This window comes from Protopterus annectens, chromosome 3.part0 (genome assembly GCF_019279795.1).
Source record: "Protopterus annectens isolate FY-2018-M chromosome 3.part0, PAN1.0, whole genome shotgun sequence".
Taxonomy (NCBI): domain Eukaryota; kingdom Metazoa; phylum Chordata; order Ceratodontiformes; family Protopteridae; genus Protopterus; species Protopterus annectens.
The window spans coordinates 244,871,291-244,894,584 of record NC_056731.1 but is presented as its reverse complement, the minus strand read 5'-3'; the positions used below and the strand labels follow the sequence as shown (position 1 = coordinate 244,894,584).

Genomic DNA, 23,294 nt, shown 5'->3' with positions numbered 1-23,294 from the left:
GGTGATCCCATGGGAACACTGGTTAAAGATGATACTTAGTCCTGTGCGGGCCTCTTACATCCATGCTTCATCTCTGCTAAGCACTTTGCATTATGTTTGAGTCTCGTGTTCTGACCCCTGGTGATCTTGTTTGTCATTAAGTGAACACAAGTCTCCTTTAATGCACTTAGAAAGGCATCTTCCTCAGTCTCATGAAAAAAGAATCTTAATATTAAAGGTAGGTAACTCTGAAAATGGCAGGTTGAAGAACTTTAGTTGTCCACTGGGTGAGTCAGCCTCTCTAAACACTTGTCTAGTATCTTGTTAGAAGGATAAAGAATTTAGGACATCTCTTCAATGGGGCTTATCATAGAGGATTCTGTTTGGCAGTTTGGAATTATCCCAACTTGCTGAATTCTTAGTAAAGCCGCTGTTCTCTATATACCCTTACTGGAGAGAGCTTTACAACCTGACCAAACATCCTAAGGCATATGGCTGTGTGAAATTTCCTAGAGAAAGTGCATGTTCCAGACAGATGTCTTTCTACCTTGCCAACTTGATGACGTTTTAGATAGGGTGGGCAAGAGGGTTTTTATGTTATGGCAGTGAAGCTTGTATCTGTCAGTTCTTTTCCTTTCCTGATTCCTCTCTTATCTGAATTTGGCACTGAAAATCTAACAGATTTTCATCAATCTTTCATTAGGGATAATAAAAACAATTATCCAGTTTATACAGTCAGTTTTTGGGTAAACAAATTGTTTAAACTGTGAAGTTATTGCAAGGGCAACAGGCACAATAATGTTACCTGCAAGACCTTGGAGCTCAAACTGTCTAAAGTTGAGCTTAAGTGGACCCATTTTGGATGTTCCCTTCCCAGATAATGCCTCCTTTTTATTAGTGTTCAGAATCTTCCCCAAGAACGTTCCCAAGAGGAAATGGACTTTGAACACAAAGGAAAGGGCTCAATGGTCTCTGCCCCATCGTACTCTGGCTTTTGCAAGAAGCTAATCCACAGAATGAGGGCTTGCTTTGGCTGTGCTAGCAAAGTTCCTAGCTGAGCGACTCCAGTGACCCAGTCTTGGATCCAAGTGTTCCATAGGACTGTCTGTAGTGATGCTTGTTCTCCAGGTTATCCCCAGCTTGGAAAGGCAGTCACCAAAAACTGGCAGATGGTAGACACATACAGCTGTATCTTAAAGCTGTTTGGTCATCTACCAGAAAACTTCATATATTGTTACTGCACAGCATCTTGTTACTCCAACATAGAAAGAAAAAGGTTATGCACCTGCATGCCTTCATTATCAATGAAAAAGTGAAATGTTTGTCTGGAGGTCATTTTTTGGGTGATGGTTTTGCAGGAAATATTGCACCTTGTGTTGCAGGATCCCTGGATCATGCCACTGGGCAGTATAAGCACCTTCTGGTATGTTCAGTTCTGTAGTCTGCACAAGTGTGCTTCAGCTTGGGCTGGTTGAGCAATCACCTTCATTAGAGTGACACATCTGTTTTCAGTGCATATTGTGTGCAATAGTGTTAGATGTACTGGCAGAGGCCTTGCAAAAGAAATACTTTTATGGTGTTTCCCCTACCAGAACATCTTGTTTCTGGGGGTGTATTGAGGGAATCCCTGGAAGCATCCATGGACTGGGTGCTTAGATGACAACATAAGTTGCGTGTATACGAATGGGTTACTTTAACTGAGAGAAGTCTTCTTGAGCCCAGCTTGAAGAATTGCCTTCATTGGAGTAGTCTTGGACTATATTGTCCATTGATCTTGCCTGTAGGGAGCATACAAAAATGTAGTCTTGATAACCTGGATAAGGATGCTGCAAAGGTCTGAACTCCAACCTTTCTGCTCCACTTGAGTCTTGGGTTAGCTGAGATATTCATGCTGCCATTGTTACACCTAGGGATAAGGGTGGTATTCTGGACAGTGATGTCAATGGCTGCAATGTCACCTCATCATAGCAGAAACCATTTTGTCAGACCTTTTGTCATCCAGTTTGAGGGGCCTGTTACCATCAGTCTTATGTGGAATTCCTGTAGCAGTGCATGTTACGGGACCTGATCATGGATGCTTTACTAGTGGGTTATACATTTACCTTGTTTCCTCTGTTGGAATTGGGTATGTGGGTGCCTCTGGGAAATGGGTCCACCTCATGCTGATAGTGTTTCTTACTACAAAAATTTGTAGAATGGAGTTAAGACCAGAGCTGTCCTGTTCTGGTCAGAGAACTTGGTGTGATATATGTGCAAATTGGGGCATTATGAGCTTCTACCCCAGCATTACTAGCATTAGCAGCATTACTGTGGAAATCAAACAAATTCAGGCATCACCTTAAAGACCATCCGCATCCCTAGTGAGGTGACTGCCCTCCCAGACTCCTTAAGCTTCACTTCTCACTTGCAGTATTGGGGTCCTTTCTGATGAGATTTATTCCAGAATGGCCGTAATATGCTTATTTACCTCAAGGGAGAGTACAGTTCTCCCTCCTGCTAGGTTCAACAGGGCATGGTGGAGTGGTAAAGAATTTTTTCCCCTCTGTGGAATGGAATATTTATCTCTCTTCCCTCCACTCTATTTTATTCTTCAAATCCTAAAATTCAGAGCAGACTAAACTTTATCCTCATTGTCTTGTCAGTGATATTTTATCTTGCACGCAGTGACATCAGAGGGAAAATAGAGGGGTTTTGGAATGATGTCACCCACATGGAGATGCAGGGGGCTTGGCTGCCTGCATAATGTCTTTTTATACAATACTTTTAAATTACTTTAGTACATCCGTGAATGCGGTTAGCTGTCCTATGTAACTTGTGTTCAAAGTAGTGGGAAGACTGCCTGTATATCAAGTGAGATGTAATGGATACATCTTTACTCGTCTCTGTGTATAATTGCCCTTTTAGAGGAGAGAACTTAACTAGCACTGGCTACTTAAACTGCTCACTGAAGGTGTTCTGCATCTTTATTCTCCTTAAAAGAGCTTTTCTGTTTGGGATTGAACTTAATGATTAGCAGATCTGCCTGCATGCTCTTCAGGCTACCTGGTATAGTGGCTGTCAAACTTAATTTCTTGGATATTGCTTTTGGTGCTGGTCATCTCTGCTCATAGGATCCCTGAACTGTAGACTGACATTAATAGGGAACTATATTTTAGCCTTTTGCAAATATAGGCTGTACTTCATGGTTAACCCATTCTTTCTCCAAGAAGAAACATCAAGTCTGTATGTAAACTACTCTAAATTTTTGTGAGGGCAGAATCAAGGATATACCAGATGCCTATGATTAGTAGTGGCCTTAAACAGTGCAGACATTTTGGAAGAAAGCATAGCTGTACATATCCTTTGCCTCAGAAATGGAGAGGATTACAGTGGTGAGCAAATGCTTCATAAGTAGATTGCTTAACCTCACTGTCATCACTTGTGGAACTGCTGTTTGGAAAAGGGTGCTGTCAGAGGCCCTCCCACAAAGATATGCTGCATCACTTGCTGAAGAACGGTCTTCACTTTTGACAGTTTATTCAACTACTTGATTGTTGCTCACATTGTCTGCAAGCATTAACACGAGGACTGACTCCAGACTCGTGATCCAGTCATATCGGTGCTTGAAGATGGTACCCTGAGTCCTTGCCTTTAGACTTTCTTCTGCATGTGACTTTCTTCTGCATGTGACTTACCTGGGAAGTTTCTCTGTTAAGGTTTCTTCCCAACAGGTAATCCAACTGCAGATGACCTCAAGATTCAGTATATGCACTCTCCATATTAGTTGATCTGCAAGGAGGCTTTCTGTAATCTGTATTTACTAACTTTCCACAAATCCCCTGTGGCTGCCTGTTCTTATAAGCTATGTAAGCTTATGATTCTCTTCCTGTAGGTTGTACTGTGTTTCTGTCTTGCAGGTTGTATTTAGTCACGGACTTGGGGATCAGACCTGATTGGAACAGGGTCTGAGCACACACCTAATCTGAGCGGTGTCATTACATGTGCAGGGATGTGCCTTAACCCTCCCCTATGCTTGAGAATGAGAGTTCAAATGAAGCCTATGGACATTCCATAAATACTTGCAAATTACAGGGGAAAAATGAGCCAAGTATCATCAGTAACCACTTGCCTCACTGTCATTCTTTCTAAACTATTTAATCTGTGACAGATGATGTAACCTAAACTGATCATACAATTTTGGTTCTTACACATTCATACCTCAAATCACATCTCTACAAAATGCAAACTGTTCTATATTTGTTAAAGAAGCCTAGCCAGGAAAGGATCATAGCAATGGACTGGCCCTACAGTTTCCATAAGTCTGTTTGCTTCTTATGCAGAAACAAGTCCGTGTGCAGCTTTTGCTATTAACACACCATGACTAGTAGGCATCAACATAAAGGGCTTAATTCCTGCAGTTGTAGAAACAGCATATCTTTTAAATTGTCATAGTATAAGCAGCTTGGTTGAGGGATTTATTTTGTTTAAAAAATGTGATAAATGATTAGGCATGAGGAGGAAAGGAGACCCAAAGTTGTGTTCTGATGATGCTTAGTCTAATAGCAATAGCTCACAGATACTGCCCTGGACTTTTTTGTGAAATTGGTCAATTGTTTGATGCTGCTTTTACTGTGGTGTGTTGATGTAGCTGACCCCATTATTATAAACAAATTTCAGTTAAACATGCAGTGACTGCTTCTAAGGTCTAGTGGTTCTAGTACATTGTGAGACTATTTTATTTACTGGGTAAACTCATTAGGTGCAAACTTCTTCAGAGGTGTCCTTGGAGCACTTTCTGGTTAAGTTATTTGCAGAGCGATCTGAAACCTGGACTACCTGATGAAGCTCAATATCAGCTAAATTGCACCTCTTTTCTTTGCTTTGCTTTTTTTTAATGCCTTTTGGCTCTCTGAGCTCATGATGCAAGTCTAGTGCAGATTTTCTCATTTAGAGAGCAGTTTTAGAGCATATGGTCAGTAGTACAAGAGGAGTGTTTTTTTTGTGTGTGTAAGCAATAGTTTGGGTATTATCACCATTGGAGATGTAAACATGTGTATAACTGTTGTGTTTGGCGTATCAAATAAGTCTTTCCTTTGTATATAGAAAAGAAAACATTATCTCACTTTTGTCTTTCTCCAAGCTATCCGAACAGAGACCAGTTCAAGGGTGACAGGACCAGAAGGATTTCAACCTGAAGGAATACAAGGTCTGAAGGCTTTAGGTGTGAGAGAGCTTTCATATAGACTGGCTTTCTTGTCATGCCATGTTGCACCAACTAATCCTAGGGTATGAACTTATCCTTACATTTATTAAAATGACTGCCATTGTGTTTGGAATTATGCATTTTAATCATGAATTGTAACTTTCTTTGGAAAATGTTATGTTTTAGATAAAATCCTTCAGCTCTTTATTAATTGCTATCCACAACTTCTCCTCTGGTTGATTAAAATATGCCTGACCAATGTAAACACTAAAGGGACTAAAAACATTTTAACTGCTTGTATCTTGATATCCATACCCATTTAACAGAGCTTCCAATGTCTCATTAGCTGCTACAACAGAATCCTTTTTGTTCCATACTCCTAAATACTTCATTTTATCATGTCCCCATAAATATGGATATTCCTGAACCCAGTTAGTGTGGTTACATAATTTACAGCTTTTGCCTTTGTTTTAGTTTCATTAATTTTGTATACCAAAAAGATTTGAGACTGCCTCAAAATGTTCCATAACAGCTGAAATGCCCTTTTCTGGTTTTATCCGGTATAAAATAACATCTGCAAAGAGAGCCAACTTTTCTTGAATATCATACCAATTATATTCTTGAATGTCTGTGTCCCTTTTTTGCCAGTGATTCTAAATATAACGCAAATAAAGGGGGAAGATACCCCTGTTTGGTTCCTCTGCTTAAAACAAATTATTAGACCGGAACCCACCCTCCTAATCAACCTGTTAATTTTATCCAGGGGTGCAAATGCTTCCATTTCAAGTCCTTAAATTCCTCTCTCCAACAGATGGGTAGGAAAGTGCACGCATTTCATTTTTATTTCATTACCCTGCATTTTTACTATTATTCATGCATGAACTGAAATAGTTTATTGAATGTGTATCAGAGCTTTCAATTAAATGCACACCTTCCTGTGAAATTTAAGTTTTGTCTAGCCTAGACCAGTTTTTGTATCATGGGGAATATGTAAATTAATTCTTAACTCCTGTTGAATTTACATATTCCATGCCAAATATTTTCATAAACTTCTTCAAAAATCTACACTCCTTTATTATATTTTCCCTCTCGAGCTTCATAGATGCATCTTAACTATTGCAAATAAAATTCCAGTTCCCACTTATAAGTAATATTCCCTGCTTAAAGCTGATTATTTCTCTCAGAATTTTCTTAAGCTCCATTCTAGCAGTTTTAGGTGGAATATAAATACGTGCCAGTGTAATCCTCCTCTCTTGCCAGTAGCTCCTTAGTACAAGTCTACATTATTATCTTTTTTATCCTCTTCTATCACTGTTGGAGCTTCTCTTGCAGTTAATACAAGTACTCCTGTTTTCCTTTGTCCCAGGTATTCCACTGAATAACAGTCCTAAAAACCTTTCTTTATTCAATTTACATGTTCAGTTCTTTCCAAATGTGTGTTCTGTAGCATAACTTTTGGCACTCTACATTTTTTAATATAGTTCACTACTCTTTTTTTTTTTTTTTTTTTTTTTTGTATGATCTGAGAGACCATTAACATTTAGAGATAATATAGAAAGAGTCCTGTTAAGTTATTCCCACTTATGTGTAACAGCTTTTTTAAGTGTCTAGTTTCAGCTTGTGTTGCATGCATGCGCTAATGTTTGGCAGGTTGATCCTTTTTATGCAGTTTCTTGTCATATCTATTCGAGTCTCACACCTTACAAAACTGTTTTATTGAAAGCCCTCAAAAACAAATAATCCCAATACACCCCTAAAACTTATTAACTTAATACTAACACAAAACTATGTACATCTTCAAATTTTAAGTTTTACCCCCCTGTTGGGAACAATTGTCCCAAACTGACAGCCTCACTCACACTTTGGTTATCCTAAAAGAAAGGTTATCCATGCTAAGATGCAAGGTACAGTCTATGCTTTTAAGTGCTGTCTGTCTTTTTTTTTCTTATCTTTATTGCTCTCTCAGGTTGAGAAAACACTTGAATGTTTTCAAAAATCTTCATCTCCTAGTCATTGAAAGAAAAAAGTGTTCTGTTTCAATTGCTCAATCTTCATCTCCTAGTCATTGAAAGAAAAAAGTGTTCTGTTTCAATTGCTCTTTACCAGATTGTCTCCATAGTGACATTAGAACCAGCTACAGAGTTGCTTCGATAAACATTTATTTGCTAGGAAGATTTATTATATTCAATGTTCTTTATTTGCTTTCTGTTAAAACTTGTTACTAGATCAAGCTGCCAAGAGCCTCAATCATTCCCCTATGTAAGAATGAGAAAAAGTACATTGATTTTTCTTGTACCTTGCTTTTTTGATTAGACTTTTCATTTTTACTCTTGGCAGTGCCTGCATTTCTTAAAACTGAACAAGGAGAAAGAGAAAAGAGGGAAAATAGGGGCATCGGTTTACTTTAGTATCTCCATTACACTAAAAAATAGCTAAACATATATAATGCATTATAAAAATACTATTGTTAAGAAAAACATTTTGCTTTTACTTGCAGTTAAATTTCACCCTCTCTCCTAAGTGTTCTTCCAAGCATTAATGACATTAAGTAGGTGTATGATTTATAGTCCCCTGCAAGTTTAACAAAGTCAGTACAATATTTCCAGTTTTTTCTTCTGTTATGTTTCACAAATTAATAATTTGTCAATTTGCGTTGCTAGTTTTATTCTTGTTCATCTCCATCTCTCAAAAACAGTATCTGCTTTCATTCCAAAGTACTACCATTTTTTACAGTCAGCTCTTGTGCTTTTTTCTTTGTCAAGCATTTTCCATTGAAACATTGGAAAAGGTTTCACTGGCACAGTCTCTCTCCCTCTTGACTTAATTACCAAGAAGCTCCTGTTTCATGCTTACTTTTTGTTGGGCAAACTTGTGTACTTCCTCCTCAACATGTTCTGCATCAAAAATATTTTCTCCAAAAAAAAAAAAAATAGAAAATAGCTGGGTACAGTAGTTTGAATCTTGTACCTGCTCCTTGACATTTCCCAATTTAGTGAAATTTACTCCGCTTCTGCCTGGTATACAGTGCGTAATCATTTTCCAAAAGCACAGTCTCCCACCTTTAGTACTTTGTCCTTCTATCAAAAGTTTTGTCAGAATCAACTCTTCTTGCTGGCAGGATTGCATCTTTAGTATTGGAGGTTTAGGCTGCTTTCTTGTGGCCAAATTTGGAGCATGCACATGCTGTGCCCTTTCAATTAACTCCTACTGTGGACTACCGGTACAGTTGTTTGTGCTTTCATAAAATTAATACAGTCTTGTTCCTTCCAGCTTCTCTGCTACAGCAGAAAATCTCATGCTTTCTTTGCATGCTCTGTCCTCTAGTTCTATTGAAATGCATCTTCTTGATCAGTCTTGTATTTAGTCAGTCTTTTCTGCATTTTGGCCTCTGATATTTGCAGGTTTATCACCTCATGTGAGTATTGGTTTAAAGCTTTTTTTCAGTATTTTCCAGCCTTTTGTTTGAATTGATATACTCCATCAGTGTTTTATTTTAATCAGCTCTGAGTACATCTGAGTTATTTGGGTCTGTTTGACCATTGAATGAAACTTTCATTGAGTGGCTAAACAGCGAACATTCATTGAATGTGTGAGATGGGCAAGTTTTTCTTTTTTTTTTTTTTTTTTTTTTTTTTTTCAAAGCCCTTTTCCTTACTGTAGTGCAACCTGAGTTTGTATATATAGCTGGGGTGTGTGGGGGGCTTGAAATACTGCTGTGTGAGAGACTGGGAAGTGTTGGCTGAGTAGTTACTTTCCCCATCTCGCATGTTCGCTGAAATGAACATTCGATGAATAGGGTTTGATGCACTTTGCAGCATTACTTCCCTAGTATACCATCACAGAGTTATCTTTACAAAACAATTAAAAATAAATGCTTCTGTCACTGAAAACTGATGTTTCAACTTTTTATAAGTTACATTTGGCGGTTAAATATAGAACAGTATTATTTCCTCTAGGCTACTGGAAGCCCATGTTTTGCACCAAAGCTGGAGTTTGCACTGCTTTCTACTGAACAGCTGCATAATTCTTCCCAGTAAGTGATTTACATTTTTGTGATTAATTTTCTTTCAGGTTCTTTGAATTTCTGTTTTGCTGGAATCCAGGCAGTGCACTTACTAGCCAGTTACTGAAATTTTACCAAAAATTTGAGTTTACATGCAGTTTCTTCTGAATTTGTTTTCACAGAGAGAGCTAAATTCAACTTTTATTCTATGTGCAGCCATCTTGGAAGTCTCCTCCTCTACTCCCTCTTTGATCCCAGGTCTCTATCAGATATTCAATTCAGGATCTGTGTATATGCAACCTAACTCTTCCCACTCCGAGTAGACTGCATCTCACTGCCTTCCTCTGTCTTTCCATGGTCAGCTTCTCTAATGCGAGGCTGCTAACTGAACCCTGCTTATCTAAAATCTTACTCGCTCATCCACATTTGTCATGGAACTGGGTAATCCTATGCATAATTTAAATTCTCTGCATGCTGTAGACTGAAAAGGGGCTTGGCTTCAAACTTTTGACTTTAGCCATGGCAAAAAATAATTTTCTTGTAAAAATGTTGCTTGTTTTGCAGTGACAGTTCAGTAATGGTGTATTTTGTGTAGGTGTTTCATAGTTGTGCTCAAGAATGAGGTTTGCATCCCCCTACAGAAAACATTGCGTAATATATTATGCCAGATTGACTGTGTATTTATATAACAGACCGTATCCAGGAAACTTGGGTACACTGTTTCCTGTCACTGCTGTTCTACTTTGACTTTCATTGCTCAGTCATGGTTTTGAGTGCAGCACATTGCTTTCTTTAGCATAAAGGGTTTTGGCCATGCTCAGTTTTCAGTGACAGAAGCATTTATTTTTAATTGTTTTGTAAAGATAACTCTGTGATGGTATACTAGAAGTAATGCTGCAAAGTGCATCTTGGGCAGATGTCCTATGCTCCCAGTGGAAACTTGATTATAATGCAGAATGTCAGATTAAAATTGAAGCCCCCAGAGTAAGACAATTTGATACTGCTTTATAAAGTGTCATTTCGGTATCTATTTCAGATTGCATTGCAAATCCATTAGGCATGGACATAGAATTATCTGCCATAAAGTGTAACTAACACTGTTATTCTACTCAGAATTTGGTAGATTTCATTGTTGAATTTGGCCTACTTTTAATTTTGTTTGTGCCATGGTACATTAAAACTGAAACTAAAACCATTTGGTCCTAGAATGCAATCTGATATTAAAAATACGCCGGACATTTGCTGCATAGACCAGCCTTGACATAAGCTTTAGACCTCTCCAAGCAGTAATGTGTATAATGCAAAATGGCAGACTCTGGCATTAAAGGCCTATAAATCCCTGTATTTGGTACCTGTGTGTAAAAGCCCAAAGGTCAGTCCCCCTTTAAGATTTCATTACAAAACTTTAATGCAATGGCAATATGATGGCAAGCTACAAAATGCACCTAAGACTGTCATGCTGGTCTTATGGAGTCCATTGCAGCTCACTGCTGAATAGAAGCACATCACCTTACTTTGCACTGCAGGATCAGCAAGAAAAGAGTAACATCACTGTATTGCTGGAACTGAATTTGTCAAGTCTTGATGAATGCTGTCACATAATGGACCTTGTGTTTTTACAAAATCTCACCAAGACAACACATATGAATAGACTTCATTTTATATCTTGTATATCATAGAGAAAGGTAGGTTAAAGAGTGGGTGCACAGTTTCCAAGATAAAGTGCCCTCTCTTGGTGTACATACTGATGCTAGGACTGGATAAAAGGCAGTATACACAAGATATGCAAGCATTCCTACCATAGGGTTAAGCCAGGCTCATGAGGAGGATGGCCCCTCTGTGACAAAGTAGTAGTCCATAAATACTACAAAAACTGACAGACCAAAAAAGAGGCATGGGGATGACAAAATGGACTGTTGAGGCTAAGGAGGAAATTGCGCATTATTATTGCGCATGAAGCCTAGAATCTCTAGAAAGAGGATATGTAGAAAAAAGGAGAAATTAGTGAAAAGAAAAATACTTGCACATGAAACTGTCCAAAAACTACAAATAAACATTTTTTATTCATTAATACAATAAATCCATGAAAACACTGCTTAGATGATAAAACATTGGGCTGTCTGGAAAAATGACAGAAGTATGAAAATGTAGAGAATAAAAAAAAACAGAGATTTTTTCCAAGTTTTTTTAAAACAGTTGGACACTGGAAAGATATCTGTTATGGGACAATATTTATTCAAAGGGAAAAAAACGCTAATTAATAAGAGTTCCAAAGGTATTTGAAGAGAAATACAGGCAAAGGCATCCAGATATGGAATGTTTCAGAATACAAAAAAGAAAACTGGGGAAAATAAAGAAAAGAGGATTAGTATGGTAGAAGTTAAACAGAAAATGAAGTTATGGAATATCTATGAAGTGAAGAATTTAATGTAGGGAATCCAACAAAGGTAGATTAATTAGCAACAAGTGGAGTGGGAGTCATCTGAAGATGATTTGCCACATGGCACTGCTTTGGAGCCTTCTGTAGGAGATTGCTACAAAAAGTCCAATTGAAGTTGTACAGCAAGGGAAAAAGTAGGAAACGGTGGTAACTCTTGACACAGGTAATGTGGAGTGATGAACGGATGAGTTCCCATATGAAAAATCGACAGATGAAGCAGGGTATATCTGAAGAGTACGCCACAGGAAGATATTCTGGATCTGTCTGCAGAATACTTGCAGTAAATGGATAGCAAAGATGATGCTTTCAGTCCAGAAGAAAATGATCAAAATGATTTGCTTGATTTAATAAAAATGGATTGACATTAAGATAAATGTAAGAAATACATTACAGAGTAAATGTCAGAAGCAAGTAATCAGAAATAGTGAGAAATTCATGTGAAAGAACAGAAATAGGATATATTACTGTGCAGCTCAGCTAATAACTGATTGAAGCAAAGTAATAAGGGAAAGGCAGTGTAATAAATACTACCATGGAAGCATCAAATAAAGAACACTATAAAGCAACTGAGATGAGAAGTATTACTGTTAGAAGAATATAGAAATGGGAGCAACTCAAATACTTGGATACACCTAGCAAAAGCAGTGCAAAGTATCAAACCAGAGCAGCAGCTATTACACACTATTGTCAACAATAAACTAAAAATATCATCACGTGTAAAAAAACAAAAGGTATGCAGATAAATATAAAAGAAAAGCACAAAATAAGCAATTCAGTAAAAGAAAAGCACAAAATAAGCAATTCATTGAACCAAAAAGCTTTTTATAAAGAAATTTGAAGCAAAACAAAAGGAATAAAATCCTCGTCGGCCCACTTTTTGACATTTTCTACATGGGTATCGTGTTAACCTTAATCTGTCTCAGTTCACTGCCACACTCCTGCCTTTGACATTCATGCCTGACTGTTGCAGATTTTTTCTCACAATCCATCTACCCCTTTGGACATCCTCATACCTTCTTTTCTGTTCCAAGTAATCTTCACCATATTGTCTCTTGCTTTTCTGCACATGTTCAAATCACTGTAATCTGTTCTTTGATCTTTTCTACAACTGGAGATATTTTGGCTTCTGCTCTTATGTCCTTTCTTTCTGTCCCACAGTGTACATCCTACCCCCCCCCCCCTGGGCACTTTCATCTGTAGCTTCCTCATCTGCTCTGCCTTTACTGCTCAGGATTCTGTGCCATACAGTAGTGCTGGTCGCACAACTGTCTTGTACACCTTACTTTTCAGCTTCTTTGGCATTCTTCTGTCATAGACTACACCTGAGACTTGACAGTTGGCTGCTGCCCCTCTGATTCTAGCTTTGACCTCTTCATTCAGACTTCCCTTTTCAACCACCCCTTCCAGATACTTGAAGCTATTAACCTGTTCCACTATCTTCCCCTATATCTCAGTTCTCAGCTTCTTCTGATTTCCCCAATTTGCTGCCATTTCCACCATCTTATCTGTGCATAGTTTCATCTCATGTGCCTTCAGTTTTGCATTCCCTCCCCCTATCCTTTGCTGAACTTTTTGCTCAGTCGGTCTGTAATGCCAACTTTATTGATCTGTCTTCTGACCGGTTTGCTGTTGTAGTCCAGCACCAGTATAAACAGCAGTGGGCTCAGAGCTGAACTCTGATGCACACTCACTCCAACTGGGATTGTGAGACCAAGCACTGTTTGTACTTGAACCATTGGGTCCTTGACCATAGCCTGCACTAATTTTCCCAATGTTTCTGGGACTTTAAACCACAGCAGTACTGCTCAAATTTGCTTTCTTGGGACCTTGTCATATGCCTTCAAGTCTAGGAATGCCCAGTTGGACTCTCTCCTCATCTCTAACTTCTCAACTATCTGTCTCACTGCAAACATCGTGCTGCATCCTGATCTGAATCCAAACTGCTAATCTCCCATATTACATTCTACTACTCTGTATATCCATTTATCAATCACCCTCTCCAGAACTTTTATGCAGTGTGACTGGAGTTTGACACCTCTGTATTGCCCACAGTTGTGGATGTCCCTTTTGTTCTTGTACTCTGGCACAAGTGTGTTTATTCACTCATTTGGGATGTTCCTTTCTCTCCGCACTGCTAGGAGTACCCTCAGGAGCTATTTCTCCCCTATCCAACCCATCATCCATATATCTGCTGTGACCTCATCTGAGCTTGATGCTTTCTCTGAGTTTTTTCCTTAGTGCTATTCTTCTAGGTTGGGTTCCTCTTATTTTTTAGGCTTTTTCTGGGGCAGTACAGCTTCTGTGGAGTTTTCTTTACTCTGAAGTTATGGGGAATACTCCATCTGTCTTTTGATGTCCTGCACTCCTTTCTTTTGATAACTTCCTGGATTTGTGCATTCCACCACCAACTCTCCTTATGTAGCTTATTTCCATACCTGGCTCAGCCACATATCAGTTATGTAGTCCTCGCAAATGCTGTTTTGAAGTGCTGCCATTCTTCCAACTCCAACTAATTCCTCCTTTTCTTGGAGTGCTAGAGCCCTGAGTAATTCCTTGTACTTCAGTCAACTTCCAGGTCTTCAGCATGGACTTTGATCTTAAAGGGTCTATATCACAACAGAAACGTAATGTACTTGAGTGCCATAACATCGACGCACATTACATGAACTATAAGAAAGCCGAAACACCTTGATGACTAAATTCATCACATTGACTTACCATGGTTGCCCAACATTAATGGAATTACATTTCCTAATCATTTGCAATAATTAGGAAATGTAATTCCATTCATTTTGGCTAACCATGGTCATTTGATATGATGAGGCTTTCTTACAGTTCATAATGTGATGTAATGGTACTCTGGTATATCACATTTTGATTGCGTGATATAGACCCGATCTTAAAGCCTTTTCTGACCATTGCTTGCAGCTGATTGTGGCAACCTTCTCTGACCATTGCTTGCAGCTGATTGTGGCAACCAGTTATTTATACTGTGGGCAGACTGTTTCACCTGTGATGACTTTTGCAATCATTGATTCTACTCTAGTGCCCTTTCCTTACTAGGAGGAAGTCTACCAGAGTTGCATGTTGGCCAGTCTTGTATGAGATCTTGTGACTCACTCTTTCTGAACCATGTATTGGCTATTAAGCCATAGTATTCCCCATGGTTTGGTCTGGTTCTCGGTGGTGTGAGTGCTGATTCAACACAACTGAGTGCTCTAATTGTACTGAAGTAACTATTACTGGATTCTGCACTATTTTAAGGCAGAAAACCTTGGTGTGTCCCCTGCTAAGAATGCAAGCTACTTCTCCCCTCCACCAGCTACATGTCCTCAGCACAACCCGAATTGCTACAGCTCCACACCTATCTTACTTTGTGTGAAGTACATGTAATACCTAATCTTACCTTGCTGTTTGTTGTATTTCTTTGTAAGGTCACCTGCACACTCCTATACTAAACCTCCACCCCCCCCCATTTCCATTGCACTGTGTCCTCACTATTCTTTGACATTCTCCCACTCTTTTCTTTCTAATCTTCAATATGCTTTACCTTCTGACCCATAAACTCCAGTCTGCTTCCTCACCTCCATAGACCTCTTCTCATCTTCCTACTTGCCAGGTAACCATTAGTTTGTGCTTCCCCCATACTCTAGCCTACACTCTCCTACCCTATACCTAGCGACAGCTTTCTCAGCTGCAGCCCACCACTCCACACACTGTTTGACAATCATGCTGCATACTGTATCCTGCCTTCACCCACTAACTATCTTTACACGTCTCGCATCCACTATATGCAATCGCATCTTAATTTTACTTCCTCCTTACAATGCCTTGTGAGCCTTAAAGCCCTCGCCTTAGCGTTTTGCACCATCTTTCCTCACCATAGGCTTCCCCACGGTTTGGTCTGGTTTTCGGTCATGTGCAAGTGCTGATTCAGAGCAACTAAGTGCTCTAATTGTACTTAAGTAACTATTGCTGGCTTCTGCACTATTTTAAGGTAATTGGGACTGTTTTTAATTTTTAAAGCTTGTACTAAATTATTAGAGCTAGATCCACATACATTTGATTTCAACTGGAGCCATGTTTATCTGTTGGCAATAGCATTTTTGTCCCTGTACAATCACTACATTGTATTTATCCTCATACTGAATGCATATCCAATTTTTATCAGCTTAGTCTTAACTGTATGTGGCATCATTTATGCTTTCCAACAACTGCCTCATTTGCCATATTCTAAGACTGCTCCAGTAAGTTGCTGCACTCATTGTCTGTTATAAGGAATATTTCTCTACTGTATGTACCTTGTATTTGGGTTTACTATCTAATAGCTTAGAGTCCGTTAATACCACCTGGTACCTGTACTTTCAGAGGTTTGTTAGTGCTGCTACTGACCACTCCATTGTGACTGCATATTTCCTTGATAATCTGTGCTAAAGGGTTTTGGAATATTAGTTTTTGCTCAGTGCCATTGAAGACTGCATGCTACTCGATATGTTTGACTTCAATTTTCTTGAAGCTGTTCTGCTGTGAAGTGTTAGATGACCTGTGATTTTCAGCTGATTCTAACTCTGCACTCTTAACTATTCTGTTCCTTCCTCTGCTTAAACCCTCCCCTTCTTTTTCATTTCCCTTACCTGCCATATTTCATACTCTCTCATAAAGCTTAAATACTACTCTCCTGTCCTCTCATAAAGCTTACATATGACATCTCTCACTCTGCTGCTTCCACTCTAACTCTCCTCCTGGCTTTCATACTATAGCAATGCTGCTCAATTATTAACCTGTATCTCTCATATGCAAGCATATATACTTTATCCCCCCCCCCTTTTTTTCTAGGCAGAAAACCTTGGTGTCCCCTGCCAAGAACGTAAGCTACCTGCCAAGAACGTAAGCTACTTCTCCCCTCCACCAGCTACATGTCCTCAGCACAACCTGAATTGCTGCAGCTCCAGATCTGACTTTTTGTCTGATGTATGTATAATGCCTAATCTTACCCTGCTGTTTTAGTTTTATTTCTTTGTAAGGTCACCAGCACACTCCTGTATCAGACCTCTGCCCCCCCCCTTCCGTTACACTGTGTCCTCGCTATTCTCTGACATTCTCCCACTCTTCTAATCTGCAATATGCTTACCCTCTGACCCATAAACACCAGTCTGCTTCCTCACCTCCATAGACCTCTTCTCAACTTCCTACTTGCCAAGTTTCCATTACTTTGTGCTCTCCTACACTAGCCTGCAAGCGAGAGAGTGCGTGAGAGAGAGCGCTCTCTCACGCTGTCCTACCCTATACCTAGCAACAGCTTTCTCAGTTGCACACCACCACTTCACACATTTGTTTTTTGACAATCCTGCTGCCTACTGTATCCTGGCTCTACCTGCTCAGTTCGCCCTCGCTATGCTCAAGCTCACTCCGCCCTCACTCTACCCTACCCCCATTGCCACCCACACCATATCAAGTGCCTTTTATAGATAACCCCCATTACCCCAGCCCCTCTGAACTCCTATTTTCTGCAGCTCTATCCAATCAGAACCCTCACACTACCAAAGATGGAGAACACCAAAATACCCCTAAAAACATGTGAATAGTTATATAAAGAATTTTCACCTTAAACCCCAAAATACACACTTCAGAAACCCCAAGAATGTCTGGAACAGCATCAACCAAATACTCCACCCAGGTAATACTGCAACACCCAACCCCTGCCGCAACAACACACCCTCGAAACTGTATCCATCTTCAGTTCTTGCTTCATTGTCACTATTGGCAAACTTACGCAGTTCTCTAACCAACCCCACCCCTCACCACCCGCACCCCTCCATTGAGAAATCTTCCCTTTTCTTTAAGGCCCATTCCCACAAGCTACATTTAAAAACTCCTCTTAAAAGTTAAACCATGCTCCCTATCGGCTGACAAACTACCAGCACTCTTCCTAAAAACTGCTGCTACATCAATAGCATACCCTGTCTCCATCCTAATTAATCGCTCCATCTCTGAATCAACTGTTCCTACCCTATGGAAAAAATTCTATACCATACCCATACATAAAGGTGGTAATTCCACTGAACTTTCAAACTTTCGACCAATTGCCATACTTTCTCCCCTTTCCAAAATGCTCAAACACTGTGTACACAAACAAATCTTGACCCACCTCATTCAAGGCAACCTTTTCACCCCTACCCAACATGGCTTCCGCCCCATCATAGCACCTCCACTGCTCTTATCTCCTTCTCTAGCACCATCTCCCTAGCCAGAGATAAAATTATCTCCTGCCTATTCTTAGACCTGTCCAAAGCCTTTGACACCGTCTCCCACTTATCCTCCTCTCTAAACTCTCCCAACTCAACTTCTCTGCAACTATATTCTGGTTTAACAGCTACCTTTCTGAACAGCAACAATCGGTCAACTGGCTCTCCACTCTCTCTTCCTTTCATTCATCAAAACTGGAGTCCCACAAGGCTCCATCTTTGCACCCCTCCTCTTTAACATCTTCACCAATGAACTCCATAAATCTTGCCCCCAGTCATCTCTCATACAGTACACGGATGACTCCACAATTATTTCCATAGCAGACAGCCCAGCTGAACCGCTCATCCTCACACACACCTCATTTAATCTCACAGAAACGTGACTTACAACAAACCAACTCATACTCAATCCCCAAAAAACAAAACTCCTACTTTTTCTTCCCAGATCCCTCTATCACCTCAAACCCTCATTTAATATCTCTTCACTAAACACCATAATCTCTCCCGATAACCATACTAAGCTACTTGGAGTAATCTTAGATGGTCAACTTAAATTTGACCTACACATTCATCACTGTCAAAAAAAAACACCAAAAGCTCTGCCTCCTTTACAGAAACAATAGATACCTCACCTCTGACTCAAGAATTACACTTGCTAATGCTTACCTCCTTCCCAACCTTTTCTACAGTTCACAAATCTTACTAACCTTCATGCTTCTCTAGTATCCAAACACGAAGCTACCTATAGCAAAGTTGCAAGGTCAAGATTTGCTGCTAATTTGCCTTCCAAATCTCACCATTGTCAGGCCCTTAGATCACTCAACTAGCTTGAGTTCCTAAACCACCTCAGATCTACCCAACTACTTATCCACACCATCATCAATAAACCTGTCCAAGTATTTCCTCACTAGTCTCACCTTGTAACCTTTCCCATCCCCTTAGGAGCTCTGAACAATGTTTTATTACAAATCTACAAACCAAAAAACTCTGCAGTCTTTACAGTTACTCACCTGCCATCCTTGGGAACAGGCTTCCCCTGGCCCTAAGAAGCATGCCCCACAAATACAAATTTAAGAAATCCCTCAAACATTACCTAAACCAAACCTGAACATGTCCCTGTAAATTTCCTCCCCAAAGCCAATCCTAATCTACTACCCTTCTCCCTTATTTTCCTCCTCTCCTACCAAACACCCATTTCCCTTCTACACCACATCTTCTACAACTCAACCGCTCTTTACTGTTATGATCGGACTCTCCACTGCCATCCTCCCTTACCAATTCTGGACTTCTGCTGAACTTTCATTGCAACTAACATCTATGATCAACTCTACCTCTGCTGTACTCTCTTGATACCCACTCCTACTAACACAACAGTCATAGAATACCACTACTAACCTGCTGAACTGACCACTGTCTACTATCCCCCTGCTCTTGTCATTTTTAAAACTGTTTTAACTGCAATTATACACTATCTTTTTCCTTCATTTTTGTTAAGACATTTGTAGAGATCACATTGTCTTATACATTTACTTTAACATGTAATATTATATAATTTTACTTTGGAGCTTTTCTCCCTGGGCCTCCACTGACCCAGTCAGATTATCCCAGTCAACAGATGCCAAATAAAATAAAAAAATAAATAAAATTTGCTAGTCTAGAATGGCGTTTCCTTTATTACTGTTGGCCACCCATGTGGACCCATGCAGCCCTCATCCTGTTGTATCTGTCCCGATATGTGCATTCAAGTCACCCATTATCCACACCAGTTCATGTTGTCCTGCTTTATCACGTAGGTCCTGCATCTGCTGTCTGATTGGACTCTCTTTTTTTTTTTCCTCACCCCAACCCTGCTGTATGGCATGGGCTGAGATTATGAACACTGCCCTGCCCTGCCCTATCATTACACTGGAGTCTGATTAACATGAGTCTGTTACTAATTCTGATATCTCTCGCTGCCTTCTGAAGCCTTTCTCTCACCACAATTCCCACACCATTTCTAGGCTGTCCTTCTGAGTAGTAGACTCTGGATCCCCAACCAAGTGTCCTTGCACTGGCTTTCCATCTACTCTCTTGGATACATAGGATGTCCAGCCTCCTCCAGATTGTCATCCACTTCCAAGCTGTGTTCTGTCAATGAATCTATATTAAGCGTATCAATTCTCAGTTCATGTTTGGCAGGTTGTTTGATTTTACCTCCAGATTTTGCTCAACAGCTATCCCAGGTAAACCAAACTGGGCAACTAGACACCAGCCTACCAGTAGCTTATTGATCCATGGCTGCTGGCACATATTGGTCAACAGGAGCACATACACCTCTTCCACTGTTTAGCATGGATCCCTGGCATAGGTCGAAGTAGGCTGGGTTCTCAACTCACTACTGGTAACTACCCATGCCCTTTTTGGCGACATTAGTCAATATGATCAAATAACCTAGAGCCATATTTTATACTGTCAAGTGGCTAGTCCTGCTATGGCATGCAGTCTGTGAACTGTCCTCTTTCTTGAGGATACTGGGCACCACAGTAAATGCCCAAAGTGGTTGGTCTGTACAACTCTTCCCCGACAGTACACAATGTAGAGTCTGTGCTGCTGCCCTCGTCTCCATTCATTGGTGAGTTTGAGATGGAATGACTCAGCATGTGTTTTTTTGGAGGTGGGAAGAAGCCCATAGAGAGACAGGGAGAACATGCAAAAACTCCTTGTACATGGGAGGTGACTACCTTAACCATTATGCCAATGGATAGAATATTTAAAAGAATGGTAATGAGGTCTAATGTAGAGGATATTAAATGGGATGAATAATCGGAGAAATTGAGACAAAAATTAAGGAAAGCTCCTAAAGGGAAACTCCAAGGCCCACACACAGTACCAAACTTCTGGCTAAAGGTATTAACATCTTTATGGAAATATTACGCCCAGAGTAAGAATTACTTGTATGTGCATTCTTAACCAATTGCAACCTGGTTAACAGGAAAAATAGCCTGCAAGCCATTCTGACAAAATGCAAATTACATACTGGGACTGAAGCAGACGAGTTTATAGTCATTTTGGGGAAAAAAGTAAATTATGGCAATAGATCAAAAGAATAATGGAAGTAAGTCCTATGGAGCAACCTATAATTTGTGGCCAAATCCATTTTCAAGAATTGTAAAACAGGTGAGAGTTTAGATATGGCATAGATAGATTACAAAAAACACTTGACAGCATTCTTCATTCATGGATAAAGGAATGCTCACAGATGTGCGAGAATACACCTCACATTGATCATTATTTAGCAGTCACCCTAAAACAGCGAACCACTTTGCAACTTTTATAGCAGTGGATGTAAAAGATCTTTTTTCCTGCATACCCAAGGATACAGGTTTGGAATATTTTTGTAATAGTATGAAGAAGTATTCAGGGCTCACTTGGGACAAAATTAAACTTATTATGAACATGATGGAACTCATTTTGGACCATAATTACATCGAATTTCAAGCAGAAATGTTTAGACAAACAAAGGGCGTGGCTATGGGTGCATCATGTGCACCCATATTCGCCAACTTAGTGATGTTAGAATGGGAGGACCAGTTCATTTTTCCCAGTGAATACTATAAACACATGCTATTATACACACGATTTTTGGATGACATATTCATTGTATGGAAAGGAGAAACGGATAGTATTTTAGCCTTTATTAACTATATTAACAATACAACGGAATTTTTGAGATTCACACATTCAGTGGAAAAAAGTGGTATAGCATACTTAGACACATATATTAGTAGTAATGAAGATGGTTATGTGTCTAAATTATATCGGAAGCCCACTTTCTCCAACGATTACATACAATATGGGAGTTGCCATCCTCCACACACGTTCAAGAATGTAGTCAAAGGTCAATGTGTGAGGGCTGCACGGATGTCATCAACAAGAGAAATTATGACACATGAGCTAGATTTTATTCAAAAATTATTTATGGAAAGAGGCTATCCAACCAACATGCTTGAGGATGTAGTTAAATATGTCTGATCTCAATGGGGAACAAAATATAGCCCATTATTAGGGAAAGAAGACATTCACATAAAGAACAATCAAGTGTTCAACAGACGAATGTGTGTCATAATGTTCAATCCATATACAAACATTGTTAGGGAAATATTACGCAGACATTGGTCTATTTTTACTAATAATGAGGAAGTAAGACAAATAGTAGGGAGCACTCCTAGCATAGTATTAAAAACAGGATATAATTTAAAGAGATTAATAGAAAGAAGTGACAATATGAATAATGAGAAACATTGCAAGATAAAAGGGACAAAAAAATGTGGTACGTGTAGACAGTGTCAATACATCAATGTTGAATACAGTATTAAATTAAATAATACTATGAACAACATATGCAAATTCAAATCAGGGAATTGCAATAGTCAAGGAGTTGTATACTTTAGCCACCTGTACAACGTGTAACGCATACTACATAGGCAAAACAGAAAGAAAACTTAAAACCAGGATTTATGACCATGTTTACAAGATGAGAAAAGGTGATGAGAAGAATGCACTTAGCAAACATGTTATAACTAATGGTAAAGACCACATGTTCAAATTTGCTATAATAGATCAGGTAGATAGAACAGTTGGTAGTGGAAATTGGAAGGCTAGATTAGGTTTCCTGGAGAGTAGGTGGCAGATTTGTCTTGATGCCACTACATTCCCAGGACTCGATGAATATATCAGTTTGAAACCATTTCTGATACTTGGATCCTCTTAAATATGGGCATTTATTCTATAGTGGGATAGTCCTTTCACATGTATATTTACATTACTAATTACCATGTCATGTAGGTCATGTTCCCAAGTTTTTCAATGTTAAATCAAGGGTGAACAGTGTGAAAAGGGATCCTGTTTTATTGTTTTATTGTTTAAATGTTGAAACCCTTTATTTAATTTTATTTATACTGGTATATGGCACAAATATTATAGTGATTTTGATCATAACATACGTTTATAGTACTCAATATTTAATATTTTTATTTCTTTAGAATTTATAGAGTTTATATAGTACATAATCTAATACATAAGTCTAGGTAGCAATGTATTTTAAGATGTTATATTAAATGTTTTTAACATAGATATAAAAGTATTGTATTGGTAATATAATGTATTTGAACGTTTAAAGGCAGCCATACATGTGGTTTTAAAAGCATCCAAAAGTTACAATTAATGTTTTTTGTGAATGTAATTAATTTATTAAAATTTTGGTGCCAAAACATGGTATAAAACTAAGTTAAGAAAGCAAATTGATGGTTCTGAAGAAGTCTGGCTAGGACAGATGAAAGCGCTTAACCCTTGATGTTGGATGCAATTGTCTTCGTGAATCGTATGTTTGGTTGATGTGCAGAGTGGATTAAATCTCGTTTTACACAGTTCATTTGGTGGAGATTCATCTTAATTCAGAACAGAGAT

The 23,294-nt window shown here is 39.1% G+C and overlaps 1 protein-coding gene across 3 annotated transcripts in view; it reads left to right on the top strand.

The window, feature by feature from the left end:
- Positions 1 to 23,294, top strand: part of LOC122796327 (maternal DNA replication licensing factor mcm6-like) — a 501,477-nt gene that overhangs the window by 170,525 nt on the left and 307,658 nt on the right. For all 3 annotated transcript variants that reach the window (XM_044064723.1, XM_044064721.1, XM_044064724.1), the window contains exon 6: positions 5,099 to 5,244. In XM_044064723.1, coding sequence (XP_043920658.1) covers positions 5,099 to 5,244 — 146 coding nt within the window. The remainder of the gene's footprint in view (positions 1 to 5,098; positions 5,245 to 23,294) is intronic.